The sequence below is a fragment of the Ambystoma mexicanum genome, chromosome 11, assembly GCF_040938575.1.
Source record: "Ambystoma mexicanum isolate Mex_15411 chromosome 11, UKY_AmexF1_1, whole genome shotgun sequence".
Classification (NCBI taxonomy): domain Eukaryota; kingdom Metazoa; phylum Chordata; class Amphibia; order Caudata; family Ambystomatidae; genus Ambystoma; species Ambystoma mexicanum.
The window spans coordinates 190598521-190612789 of record NC_090934.1 but is presented as its reverse complement, the minus strand read 5'-3'; the positions used below and the strand labels follow the sequence as shown (position 1 = coordinate 190612789).

The 14269-nt window shown below is 44.9% G+C and overlaps 1 protein-coding gene across 1 annotated transcript in view; it reads left to right on the top strand.

The window, feature by feature from the left end:
- Nucleotides 1-12358, top strand: part of LOC138503211 (uromodulin-like) — a 298722-nt gene extending 286364 nt beyond the window's left edge. The window contains exons 10-11 of the mRNA XM_069622796.1: nucleotides 8318-8350; nucleotides 9073-12358. Of these exons, the coding sequence (XP_069478897.1) occupies nucleotides 8318-8350; nucleotides 9073-9137 (98 nt within the window). The 3' untranslated portion in view covers nucleotides 9138-12358. The remainder of the gene's footprint in view (nucleotides 1-8317; nucleotides 8351-9072) is intronic.
- The last annotated feature ends 1911 nt before the right edge of the window (nucleotides 12359-14269 follow it).

Here is a 14269-nt window from a genome sequence, read left to right as displayed (position 1 = left end):
TGAATAGTAACCAAGGGGGAGTTTTTGGATAAAGTCTGATGTAAATATGCATTTTAAAGAATACATTCAGTAACACTGGTCAAAACTACTAGCCACAGAGCGAATTAACTCAAACTGGCCCAAAATGGCCAAAAATTGGCCCAATTGGACCCAAAAAACTGGCCCACACCAGCATTTTGTATTTTTGGTTCAGCCATGGGCCGATAGCCATACACGCCAGAACGGCGCTGCTGGTACACATTAAGAATCAAAGCTGCTTCAGCCTGATTGTAGATCGAAATTCACCACAATAATAGCTCAGAGTTTTATGATTCACAATATAAGAAATGTTTAGTGTCCGAATGGCACAAAACATGTAACACATAAGCCGACACGTGTTCTTGACCAAAGGTCCTCCTCAGGGCTTGTTATCAGTCACATATGTTGGTAAACCATGCTCCTTCTGTCATGCTCATAAGAACGCCTGCAATAGGTTTGAAATCTTTACGTTCAAAATGTGAACTTCTGATTCCGATCAGAACAGTGGGACCGGACCGCGTATGCCTATTGCCACAGAGTGGACTTAACGGCCACCATACACTGGATGGAGGAACTCACCATAGCATCTGGATGCTTTTCAGGCAGTTGCTGATGCGAACATTGAGTTTACCATTGAACACCTCAGTTTCGGACATGTGTGCTCTCCAATTATTTAGTAGGCACGGGGATAACCGTTGCTCAAGTCTCAAGGGCAATATATGTGTAAATATCTTGATCTCTAAATTAAAAAATGATATGAGCCTGTGCGGTGGTGGGGGTAGGGGGTCCTTGCCTGCTTTGGGGATTACTGTAATATGGGCTTCCGCCACTGGATTTGAAAATATAAGTCCAATCATACAAATCTGCAGTTCAAGCATCCAGCCCTGGGCTCTTATGGGGATTGGGGTTTTTAATAGCATCTAAAACGTGTCTGGTATCAGTCAACGGGTCAAACCAACCCCTTTTGAGCATCAGTTAAAGTAAGCATCTTAATACAGTCTATGTAAATTCTCTGTGAGGTTTCATCAACCTGCTTCCCTGAATAGAAAAATTGATAAAATGACCTAAATGCCTCCTTATGTCATTCCGCCCCACTCTCTAGTCCCGGCTCTTTCTATATCATCTGTATGAAGAATTGTTTTTTTTATATTGCTTTCAATAGTCTAAATCAATCTATAGGTGCTGAGGCTGTTTTCTGAAATTTGACACCACTATGCCATTCATTGACTTGTCATAGCAGAGCAACAGACCCTGCAGAAAATGTCACAGGGCGCATACATGGCAATCATTTTGAGAATCTAAATCATCAGTACTCTGACTGCATTATCACTACCAAAGCCCACACTGTGATTCCCCCACCCACAGGTCCATTACAGTGTGTCTCCTGGACTACAGCACTGTGGGTAAGCGGCCTCGCATTGTCGACCAATAGCCATACCCTACACTCTAGCTTGATTTATTTCGGAGCTGCTACACTCTTTGTTCGTCTGTATTCAACCCCTAACCTCAGCTCTACTATTGCCCTGAAGAAGCAGATTGGTGAAACACGTGTTTGGCAATCAATGGGTTGATTACAGTCATTAACTTAGTAATTCAAGATATCCAAAAAGTCAAAAACTCCATTACTAGTACATCTGGACAATGTGGCTTGGCTGTCAGCCTTTCAATAATTAAAGCAATTGTTTCACTAGGCGCTGTGTAGTTGGCTATCCAGGAATGTGGGTGTGCTTGGGATTTTCCAGTATGATTCAGCTATATTATCAAACTTAGACAAATGTATCTAGATAGCTGCAAAACCTGGTGTGCTTAATGCAAAGCACTAGCAGTGAGGGTATACTTCCGGGAGCTTCCAGCTTGATAGTTTTTTTTTATAGGGGAGATAAAAAGGTACAAGAGAGGGAACCAATGAATGAACACGAAAGGCGTCCGGTTCCAAGACTGTCTAGAACAAGATATGCAAACTCGAAGAACATCTTTAGAAGAAGGACAGGAGGCAAATGTAGGGTAAGCAGAGATCAAGGTCAAACAAAAAGGCTTACCAGATAGAGCTCCAGCCTACAACTTACAATGGGACAAAACATAACCTTGCGATAAAACTTTCAGAGAGGAAACTTACCAATACTGAACTATCAGTCCTCAACAAAGAACTTTTCTTTGCACCAACAGTGAGAACTGATCTTATAGTCTTTGAAATAGATATTTATACGTTTATAAGGAAACTTAAACTCAAAAAAGAGTTTTCATCACAAAGTCAAATGTTACAAACCTATTGAGGAACACATTCCCCAGAGTGAGCTAACAATAGCTGACATTGAGAACATTAATTTGTTATTATCACTAGAAACAGACACATATAAAAGTCTAGAAGAAATCTGTGTGGAATTGGGCGTTCAGCCAAGCAACTTGTATATACGTGAACTAAAAGCAAGGTCTACATTTAGCCGACAATCCCAGATGGAGAGTGCAATTGAGGCATTTTACAAAGCAGTCACTTCAGAAATGCACAGATATATGGATTGAAATCATAACAAGCACATTAATAACAACTACCAGAATTTGAGTAAGGATGAAAGGCAATCCCTAGTGCTGTGTCAAAAGACAATCGTATAGTTATCAAAGAGGCTGATAAAGGTGGCAATGTGATTATTCTAAACAGATGGGATTACATTCATATGGGACAAATCCATTTGGATACCCCAGGTATTTTTGCTAAACTGTCAGTGAACCCTACTAAAGTAGTGAAAGAGTTGGTAGAACTCATCCAGAAATGGCACAGGAAAGGTCTTCTAACCAACGAAGAGAAACTCTTCCTGAGAAGAACTGAACCCACCATGAGAACAATATATGTTCTTCAGAAAGTACAAAAGAATTATGAGAATTTACCAGAAGTATACCCAATTGTAAGTGGCTGGGCCACTGAAGGGCTGTCTGAATATATAAACAATGCAATCAAGGAACAAGTATATATATCTTACCATCATACATTAGAGACTCAACCCAAGTTTTACAAATCTTAGAGCAGACAGAATGGTGATCTGGATTCTTACTAGCCACACTTGATGTTAAGTCTCTATACCCGTCAATTAATCACACTTTAGCTATCCAGACAATTTACTATACATTCTCACATTTCTCAGCATCTAATCGTGAACATGTGGCAATGATGAAGAAGTTCCTTACATTCACTTAGAACACAATAACATTCTCTTTAACAATGATTATTACCTGCAGACAAAGTGATTAGAAGTGGACGCTACACATGCCCCATCACTAGCTAATCTGTCATGGGCCACTTTGAGAAAACCTTTGCCCTGAAAGACAATGTATATGTACATCAAATCAGGCAATGGAAGTGTTATATAGATGACGTTATTGTAATTTGGAATGGCACTGAGGATAGCCTCAGAGAGTCTGTCAATTATTTAAACAGCAAAGAATTTGGTATTGAATTAACCGGCCATATTGACAACATAGCTACAAACTTTTTAGATTTACATATCTATGTAGCTATTGAAGGATTGGAAACAAGAACATATAGGAAGCCTACACAAGTTAACTCAATGCTGTATGCATCCAGTTGTCACAAAACATCCACCATTGACAATATCCCTATTGGTGAATTCTACAGGGCCCAAAGAAATGGTAGCAATGATACAGTATATGGGCAGCAAATTGTTGACCCATAGGTTTTGTGAGAGAGGGTACTCGACGGAATGTGTCCTCAAAGCATGTGACAGAGTAAGAAACATTGAGTAAAAGAATATGTATAATCCAATAAAGAAGACTAAATCTCGACAAACACCTGGCATCAACTTTATCTCGACATGTTCCAAAGACAGCCATGCACTCTTTAAACGGCGCAGAAACACTGGCACATCCTACAGCTGGACACAGAGTTAAAAGAATATATAGCTGACAAGCCCAGGTTAATATACAGGAGGGCTCCCATTATCAACAATATATTAAGTCCATCCTTTCTTAAAGCAAGTGAAGAGAAAGTAGATAGTGATTGGCTTAAACTGTTGAGTAAAGACTTCCAAAAATGTGTAACTTTGAACGTGCAGATTTGCACATCCTGATAGTGACATATTTTTGTGCAATGAAGGTATGAAAATTAATTCGAGATTTCATTAACTGTCACTCAAAATATGTAGTATATGCTATCATTTGTATTTGTGAGAACACTTACGTGGGTAGCACAATATGAGAATAACAAATATGCATAAGAGGGAAACTGTCCAGTTTGAATTGTCAAGACCAGAGAATGCCACTCACCAATCATTGGCAGGAAGAACACCAAATTAGGGATAAGAAAAGCATATGATTCATTGGACAAACAAGGAGGTGACCTCAAATGATTGCTCAGACAACTTGAATGAGATTGGAAAAGGATCTCATTTAGCCACGGGGAACTATACTGTTGTTAAAATTAGGGTAACATTTTAAATGAAATGAAGTTTGATTTTTTAAGAGGTTGGAAAAACAGTGAATGTTTCTCTTCTGTTGTCACTTTCTGTGCTTGCTAAAGCAACAGCATTGTTTATTGAATATGACTCGATCCCTCCAGTGGATGCCAATTGATAAAAAATATCTCTCAGCTGTGTTTTGCTTTTCTGTCACGTGTATGGACACCAAGACCACTTACCAGATTACATGGACCAAAAAGTTCTTGGACTCAGGGGGGTAATAAGACACACTTTAGACTCACAATTGGGATATTATAGGCTCTTTACAGTTCACAATTGGGATATTATAGGCTCTTTACAGGCCTTTTATTCACATTTCATAAGTACACAGCTAAATAATGGAATAACAGGAATTAGTTATACATAGACACACACACATAAACACCAATGATTATAACAGTCTACATCACTGTTAGTGTAATTGTAGAAGAAAACGTCATCTCAGCCACCACAACACTACCCAGTCCCAAGGCAAGTGGGCAGAGAGATCACACGTGCTAACGGGGTCTGGAGCGGAGCGTCCTCCGTCTCAGCGAGGCTTCATCACCCGGGGTTCCAACTCTATTCTACCAGCAGGATACCTCTCCTCTTATGGGGGAAAAAATCCCCTGCCCCCCCTTAGGTAGCCAACCGTCCCCGGCCAAAGGACAGACACCAACCATGGAGGCAAAGAGTGGTAAAATCTAGTCAGTAGAGGAAAAACCCAGTTTGTCTCCTGCACGCTCGTTCCCAGCACGCCTTATCAATGCACCTGCACATCTCCAACTTCCTTCTTGGCTCGTCCTTGAGTGAACAATACAACAAGAGTGAGCTCATCTGTTCATAATGTAATCCTACAACTCTTGAAAAATTCATGTCTGCCTTCTAACTGAGCTCACAGAAACGTAGACTTTCATTACGGTTTTGGAAGTGAATGTCCAAAATGGCCACGCACTGAAGTTATATTTTTGTTTAGCTCATTTTCACACACATGCATTACAAGGTGGGATTAAAAATTGAAATTGGAGGCATTTTTTTATTGCCTCATAATCGGGTGGTATTTATTCCATGTGGTAAATACTGAGGGGCTTATGTTCTATTAAAACGTAATTTGGCGTTGGGGACCTCTTACGTTTACGCTGTTAACATAAGTGTGTCCCTACTACCAAATTCTGATCATTTGCACTACGGGGTGCAAATGTGAGGGCAAAAGGTGGCGTACAAGTGTGTACGCTGCTTTTTGCCCTTCACATTTGCACTCCGCAGTTCAAAGTGAGTAAAGGCTGCCTGGCATGATGGCATGCCAAACACCGTTTAGTTTTGTTTGTGAGCGCCGCTTGCCATGCTCACATGCAAGCAGCGCTGACAATTACAATAAGACACTCTCCGATATGCTTGCATGTCAGGGAGCGTTTCATTTCAGTTGTGATCCTTGCTTATGTGCGCCTGGAAAGCGGTGTTCACAAATACAATAAACCTGTCAGGGAGGGTTTAATTGCAATTGTACATGTTCAGTGCCATGCGACCGTGGCAGGGAGCATGTACAGTGCATCCCTATGAGGTGCAGCTGCTCTATGCTGGTGCATGAAGCAGGCGGCCTCCATAGGGGTCCCCAGCATTTGCGCCGGCATGAAAATGCATCCAGGCGTAGACGCTGGAGCATTTGTATGGCGGAGAGGAAAGGAGCAGCAGAAAAGCAAGTTGAGTTCCGCTCCTCCTCACTGCCATGCACATGTTTGGAAGTGTGCCATGGCGTGACTGCAATACATTAAAGCCTTAACACCTTGCATTCGTGTTTCGGCTCAGTCCAACATGAGCGCCTGACTGCCCAAAGAACAGGTGGGTGGAAAATCGGGCAGTATTTGATAGTACCACTGGTTATTACCTTTACTGCTGAATTCATAAGGCAGGCCCAAGAGAAGCATGGTACATTCTTGGTTTGGCTAACTCTGATCATCATTGGCACACCCTGACTTTACAATGTAGGCAGATTCTGGCATAATTTCCTTAAAGCATGTCCCTACAACCTGCTTCTTTCCAAATGTTTTGGACTACAACTCCCATGACCCTCGCCATTTACTATGGTGGCTATGGCTGATAGGAAGTGTAGTCCACAACATCTGGATTGTCTAAAGTTGAAGCTAGTTATGACTTTGAAACAGCGACCAAACAAATACATATCACATGTATCAAAGTATTATACTGTACATTTAATATCACTATAGCATGGCCTTTATGATATGATATTTATAACGTGCGTAATACCCAGAGGTTTGTAAGCGCAGACCCGGAGCTCGAACCTGTGGTGCTCCGTGTCGTCCTGCTTCCCAGGCGAGCACGTTGCCCCTAAGCTATCCACCCGAGACTTTAGTATCATTATCATGGTAGAGTATCATGAAAGCATTGCCTGTACGGTAGTGACATAGCACTGTCATTGCAGACTCACTCTGGCACTGCCTTCGCAGTTTTTGTGCAGTATTACCATACATTGGCGACACAGTATTTCTGCAGCACTGCCGGTGTAATCTCCTTAAACCGATACTGTTGCAGCATCACTATAGCAATGTGGGTGCAGTATCAGCACAGCACTGCCACAAGTTCACGCAAGCACTGCCAGAGTAGTATATGTTCAGCATTACTATGACATTTTCTGTAAAGTATTGCTAGAGCCCTAACTTTGTAGTATCGTTATTGCAATTCAGGTGCAGTATCACCATATCATTCTGGTGCTGCACCAACATAGCAGTGCCATTATTGCGGACGCACCGTGCCAATGCAGTGTGTGTGCAGTAGTCCATAGCAATGGCTGTAGAGAATTAGTATAACACGGATGTAGCCGCAATATAGCAATAGTGGTGCAGTATCACTAAAGTATTGTTGGTGACGTACCAACATAGCACTGCTATTGGGGACTCACTCTGGCCATTTGCGGTATTCCATAGCATGATAGCACTCATGCAACATCATTATAGCATTAGTAGCGCAGTATCACTATTGCTTTTTTGGTGTGGTACCAACATAGCACTGCCACTGGGGACTCACTCTGGCCGTGTGTAGTATTGCATAGCATTGACTGTAGAGTATTACTATAGCACGCAGTATCATAATTGCAATAGTGGCGCAGTATCACAATAGCTTTGTAGGTGCTGTACCAACATAGCACTGCCACTGGGGACTCACTCTACCGTGTGCAGTATTCCATAGCATTGACTGTAGAGCAGTGGTCTTCAAACTTTTTTGGCCGGGGCCCCCCTGAGCAAAATTTGGGCAGGTCGGGACCCCCACAGAAATGCCAAATGGACAGGATGTATTGCCACCGTCACCTGCTCCCATCACAGTCGCTGGGCTCCCTCATCCTACTCCTACCCAGTCCCTGGTCTCTCCCCACCCCTTCACACATCCTGGGCTCTCCCCATTCTGCTCCCACCACTACCCCATGGTTCCCGGCCATTGTGCTCCCACCATAGTCCCTAGGTTCCCCCCATCCTGTTCCCAACACAGTCTGAGGGCCAGTGGCGGCTGGTGATTTTTTTACGTGGAGGGGCATAATTATTTCCCTCAAAAATGCCAACAGTGTAGAGTATTACTATAGCACTGATTTTGCAGTATCGTTCTAGCACTAGTAGTGCAGTATCACTATAGGTGTGTTGGTGTGGTACCAACATAGCTCTGCTTTTAGGGAGTCTATCTAGCACTGAGGGTGCATCATCTCTTCAGCTCTGGGCCTGTGGTATCAAACTATAAAGGTGGCGGGGGAGCATATCATTACCGGTGGATCATGAATGGGGAAGTTTGATAGATTTGAAGAAAGGAAATATGTTTTTAATGTTCTCCACCTCTCTGCTTTTTTCCAGTAAGCATAGATGTAAACTCTGGATCAAGCACAGGTAAGCTGTTTATTACTTATTTCTTTATGGTGCGAGAAGTGGGGGATAACTTAGTCCAAATACCATACGATGCAGGCCTGCAGGATTTGGTAGTGTGGTGAGGTGGATTGGAGCAGGTGTGGTTCAGTTTGGGAACAGGACGAGACTCCAACTAGTCCATCTCAAGATTTCTTCACATGTGATGTTGAGTTTTGGGTGGAGAGGTTCAATAGTTCCTGAAATGTCTTCTTTACTGGATGAGGGGCGGCCTGTACTCTTTGTCTCTATTTTCTGCATGTGTACTGTAGTAGACAGAAGGGGGCCCTGAGTTGTACGGGAGCCTTGTCTGTGGTAGGGTGCCAGGCTGCCAGGCTGCCAGCCACTGGTGGGCACAACATCATTGCACCTAGTGCCCCTGCACTTGACACGACATGGAAGACGGTGTACTTGTAACGCCATACACACGTGCCAGTGCTCTATCCCACTCATGGATTGGGTTTGGTATCAGGGTTAGTGTCTTGCACTCCCAAAACACTCATCATGAAGAGTAAGTAGCCTTTTACAATGTAATGTCCTCGAATAATCCTGCTGTAATGAAGAGCAGGTGGGCAATGAGTTGTTTCTGAATGGAGGTCAAAGCGTGTGACTGTGCAGAAGTGGGCATTGTCTGCTCTGGAATAGCTTTATAATAGCCTACTCTGAAATATCACAGGAATACTGACATGCTCGTGTTTTGCTTCCAGTGGTCTCTTCCTTGGCTGTGCTGTGGAGCTCCCTGCTGGTGCTGCTGAGCCTCAGACTGTTTTAAGACACATCCTGACCTCACTCAAGACCAAGGATCCATACCTCTCGCTGTTGTTGGGGAGTTTTCTAAGATCAATTCTAAAAATTAATTCAGACTACGATAATTGGTATAATAACGGGGATCCCCTTCATGAGTATTTATTTTCTACAAAGTTAAATAGTGGGTCTGATTTATTAACAAACACAGTTGCCACTGTCCATGTCTAATGATTGGAGGACAAGGTTGCTCACACAGAGAAAATCAGAGGAGAACTGACAGCATTCTGTCAATGGAAGAAGAGGAGGAAGGTTGCGTAGAGGTTTCGGTGGGGTGAAGGGCACCGCTGCGCAGACGTTACTGTGGAGAACACTCTGGATGACACCTACTGCCATAGGAGGGACCACCTGCCCATTGAACCTGATTATCTTCATCAGCTGCTGCTTACTATCTGCACACTGTAAAATGCCTCCTGAAGATAAGGGTCCACAATGTACATGTCACCAGAGAAGAGCAGTGACACGCTAACAATGGCACTTGAGAATGAGCAAATGCAGGCACTTGAGAATGAGCAAATGCAGGCAATGTTCTGGTTGCCCTCTTACTGTTGGAGCCACTGCTTTACACACAAAGATCATCGCTTTACCGATCAATTAATCCAATCAGTGCTTTTCCTTCCATGTCCTTTGATTCTTTCCTCCCCTTCCCTATAACCTTCACACATCTCTTCTCCCCTCTGCATCTTACTGGCCTTTGTGCTGACTCACATATCTTCCCCACCCTGCTGGCTCACACTTCTCTCTTTCTGTCTCAACTCTTCTATCTTGACTTGGCTCATGACGCCCCCTCCCACCACCTCACAACTGTCCCATTGATTGCCTGCAGTTTCTTCTCTTCCACAGGGGTCTAAATTGTGTCACACCTCATCTTCCTCCCGGTGTTCCACATTTCCTCTTTCCACTACCACACAGCTTTCCCATTGATTGCCTCTGGCTGCTTCACATTGCCCCCTCCCACTGACTCACACCTTCCCATTGCCCTGCCACTGTCCCATATCTTTTCTACCTCTCACTGATTGGCATCTCCCTTTCTCCCCATCTCACAACCCGCCCTAACTACATCATACCTTTCCCTGCCTCTTCTTTGCATTTCTATCTTAGATGTCGGCATTACTCTTCTCCCTGACGTTCCTCTGCATTTCTAACAGTGATTCCTTCCTGCTTTTACAGCCTGTAGCTCTTCTCTGCGCTCTCAGCTGCACCACCCCATGGTCTGGTATTGTTTCTCTCCAAGTTGCTGCAACTTCTTTCCATACTACGAAACTGCTCCTTCTTGCTTCTTCTTCCCAAAACTCCCACACTGCTTCTTATCTCTGCCTTCCTGCTACTTATTCCCATGTTCCCCACTGCTACTTGTATCCACCTGCCTGCTGCTTCTTCCCAAGTGCCCACACTGCTTCTTATCTCTGACTCCCTGCTGCTTATTCACAAGTTCCCGACATCATCTTCTCGCAAACTTCCAGCTGCTTCCTGTTGCTTCTTCCCATGCTCCCACACACCTTCTTTGCTCCGCCTTCCTGCAGCTTCTTCCCCATGCCCCCACTGCTTCTTTCATTGCGTCCCACATCTTCGTCTCTCTGCCTTTCTGCTTCTTCCTAGGCCCCCACTGCTTCTTCCCTTGCTCCCCACTGCTTCCTCTCTCTACCTTCCTGCTGTTGCTTCCCATGTCCCCACTGCTTCCTCTCTGCCTTCCTGCTGCTTCTTCCCTTGCCCCAATGCTTTTTTTTTCATTGCTCCCCACTGCTGTGTCTCTCTGCTTTCCTGCTTCTTCCCATGCCCCCGCTGCTCCGTCTCTCTGCCTTCCTGCTGCTTCTTCCCATGCCCTCACTGCTTCTTTTCTTGCTCCCCACTTCATTGTCTTTCTGCCTTCCTGTTTCTTCCCCTGCCCCCACTGCTCCATTGCTCCGCCTTGCTGCTTCTTCCCCTGCCCCCACTGCTTCATTGCTCCGCCTTGCTGCTTCTTCCCATTGCCCCCACTGCTCCGTCTCTCTGCCTTCCTGCTGCTTCTTCCCATGCCCTCACTGCTTCTCTTCTTGCTCCCCACTTCATTGTCTCTCTGCCTTCCTGTTTCTTCCCCTGCCCCCACTGCTTCATTGCTCCGCCTTGCTGCTTCTTCCCATTGCCCCCACTGCTCCGTCTCTCTGCCTTCCTGCTGCTTCTTCCCATGCCCTCACTGCTTCTTTTCTTGCTCCCCACTTCATTGTCTCTCTGCTTTCCTGCTTCTTCCCATGCCCCCACTGCTTCATTGCTCCGCCTTGCTGCTTCTTCCCATTGCCCCCACTGCTCCGTCTCTCTGCCTTCCTGCTGCTTCTTCCCATGCCCCCACTGCTTCTTTCATTGCTCCCCACTTCATTGTCTCTCTGCCTTCCTGTTTCTTCCCCTGCCCCCACAGCTTCATTGCTCCGCCTTGCTGCTTCTTCCCATTGCCCCCACTGCTCCGTCTCTCTGCCTTCCTGCTGCTTCTTCCCATGCCCTCACTGCTTCTTTTCTTGCTCCCCACTTCATTGTCTTTCTGCCTTCCTGTTTCTTCCCCTGCCCCCACTGCTTCATTGCTCCGCCTTGCTGCTTCTTCCCATTGCCCCCACTGCTCCGTCTCTCTGCCTTCCTGCTGCTTCTTCCCATGCCCTCACTGCTTCTCTTCTTGCTCCCCACTTCATTGTCTCTCTGCCTTCCGGCTGCTTCTTCCATTGCCCCGCTGTTTCTTTCCTTACTCCACTGCTTCTTATTTCCAACTTCCTGCTGCTTCTCCTCATGCTCCTGACAACTTCTTCTCTCCCCTTCTGCTGTTCTGTGCCCCGGCCCTGCTTCTTCACCCCACCTTCCTCATGCATCCACTCAAGTCCCCCTACTGCTTCATCTCTCCCTTTCTGTTGCTGTTTTGCCACTCCCTCCTTCTCCTTCTTTGCTCTTCGTTGTGATGTTGTGCCTTGGTGTGCCATAGCGCCAAAAGAACCGATCATGAATTACTTGGTTTTGCTAGCATCTGCTCCAGGGTATACCTTATTGGACACGCAGGGCGCCTATTGAAATTAATGGTTTACCGGCCATATTGGATCAAAGGGTTTCTCTATTTCTCTATCATAAGCTGGGTGTAAACGGTACATTAGAGGGATTGTTTCCCTAAAGTTCATATGTATGTAATCATTTACTCAAATGAAACAATAAATATATTTTCCATATTAGCAAGTACTGCTCTTGCACTGTTGTGTGATGTTTAAGTGCAACTTTCATGGAAGTTTGTTTCTTTAATATATGGAACACATATAACAATAACACAACCAAGCAGGTTGGCTGGTGTAAACTGCAGTTCCCAAGGCTTTAAAGTTATGTTATGTTACTTGCAAGTGATGTTCCCCCAATGTTCCCTCTAAGCTGTGCGCTTACCAAGCTTGCTGCTGGGTGCCGCTCAGAAGATTTTTAGCAGCGCACACAGACCATTCTCACCTGTTCACAAAAAGATAAAAAATGGTACAAGACACACACAAAAACTTGACATTTGCTTTCTCTTAGAATAACTAACTAATCTTGATATTCTGGTATAGCCCATTTGCATTAACCTACTATGCAAGCGTGACCTTAAAAACCCCAACAACAGAATACCCACAGAAGAGGTGAAAAAGGGCTCTATGGAAAGCAGAATCTACCCAAACAATGCCTGGACACATTAACCAAATTATATTCCCACCCCACCCAGGACTCTGATAATGGACTATACCATACTTTCACTTTATGACTCTAACTTCTGTCCCAGAACACATTTAGATATCAACCTTGACTCTTCCTCTTTTGGCTCTATGAAAGGTTACCAGACTAGTACCTACAACCACTTGTTTTATATTTCTTGTAATAAGAATAACGTTCAAGTGCCAGAATTTCCTGTTGTTTATGGTGACTTACAAAACGCGTCACCTACACTATGTAACCCAACTATCAGCCAAATATTGGATACTGGGCCTCATTACGACCCTGGCGGTAAGGGGTTAACGCCAGCGTTAGCTGCGCCGACCCCTTACCGCCAACTACGAGGTCCCTTAGCGCCATGGCGCTTTTAACACCTGCTTTTAGCAGGTGTTAAAATCCATGGCGCTAAGGGACCATGGAGTTAATTACGCCACCGTAATTTACGGTGGCGTAATTAACGCCTTCCCCACTCCCATTATGCCCTATGGGGCAAAAATGGGAATGGGGAAGGGTAAATGGGGATTGGGGACTTACCGCCCGCCAAGGTCGGAATGGGGCGGTAAGTCCGCCAACCACCATGGCGTAAACGTAGTTTACGCCATGGTGGTAAAGTCACGGCCCAGGCGGTAACTTACCGCCTGGGTCGTAATGAGGCCCACTGACTGTAAGTAAGCAGGCTACTTGGATATATAACCTCATCCAATGCTTCCTCTTCTTTGTACACATGTCACGCAAGTCCTTTGGAACGGCCCACTTGCAAGTTAACACATGAAACTCAAATATTGATTTGCCCTCAAAGGATTTTGAGGAGACCAATGTTATGCTCAGCATCTCATACTTTAGCACTGCTAACATTACCTTATACGTGGAGAGCAACCTTGAAAATCATTTTCTTGGCGTGCTAGGGATAATGGGTATGGCCTATGCCTGGCATTACTTCTCTATAATATTAGGCTAATGGATATTCAGATAGTAGAATGCTTTACACCCAATCTGCATCCTTTCCAAGTCTTCAGAGTTCCATTGGGCATAGACCTTAACAGATTGTATGGTAGCTTGCTGCTGTTCAGTAACTGCTTCATTGAGCACTTGTATAATACTATAGGATTCTAGGGCCCTCATTACAACACCAGCGCTAAACCATGGCGCTATTAGCACCATGGTTGGTGCCAGTGTTGGAACGAGTCCACCATGGTGAAATGGGGAAATACCGCCCCATTCCAAGGTTGGCGGGCGGTATTTCCCCATTTCACCATGGCCCTTCCCCATTTCCATTTTTGCCCCACAGGGCTCAATGGGAATGGGGAAGGCGCAATTACGGTACCGCAAATTGCGGTACCGTAATTGCCTGCGAGGTCCCTTTGCGGGTCCCTACTTTAACAGCTGGTCCAGACCAGCCGTTCAGGTTGGGTCCCCCAA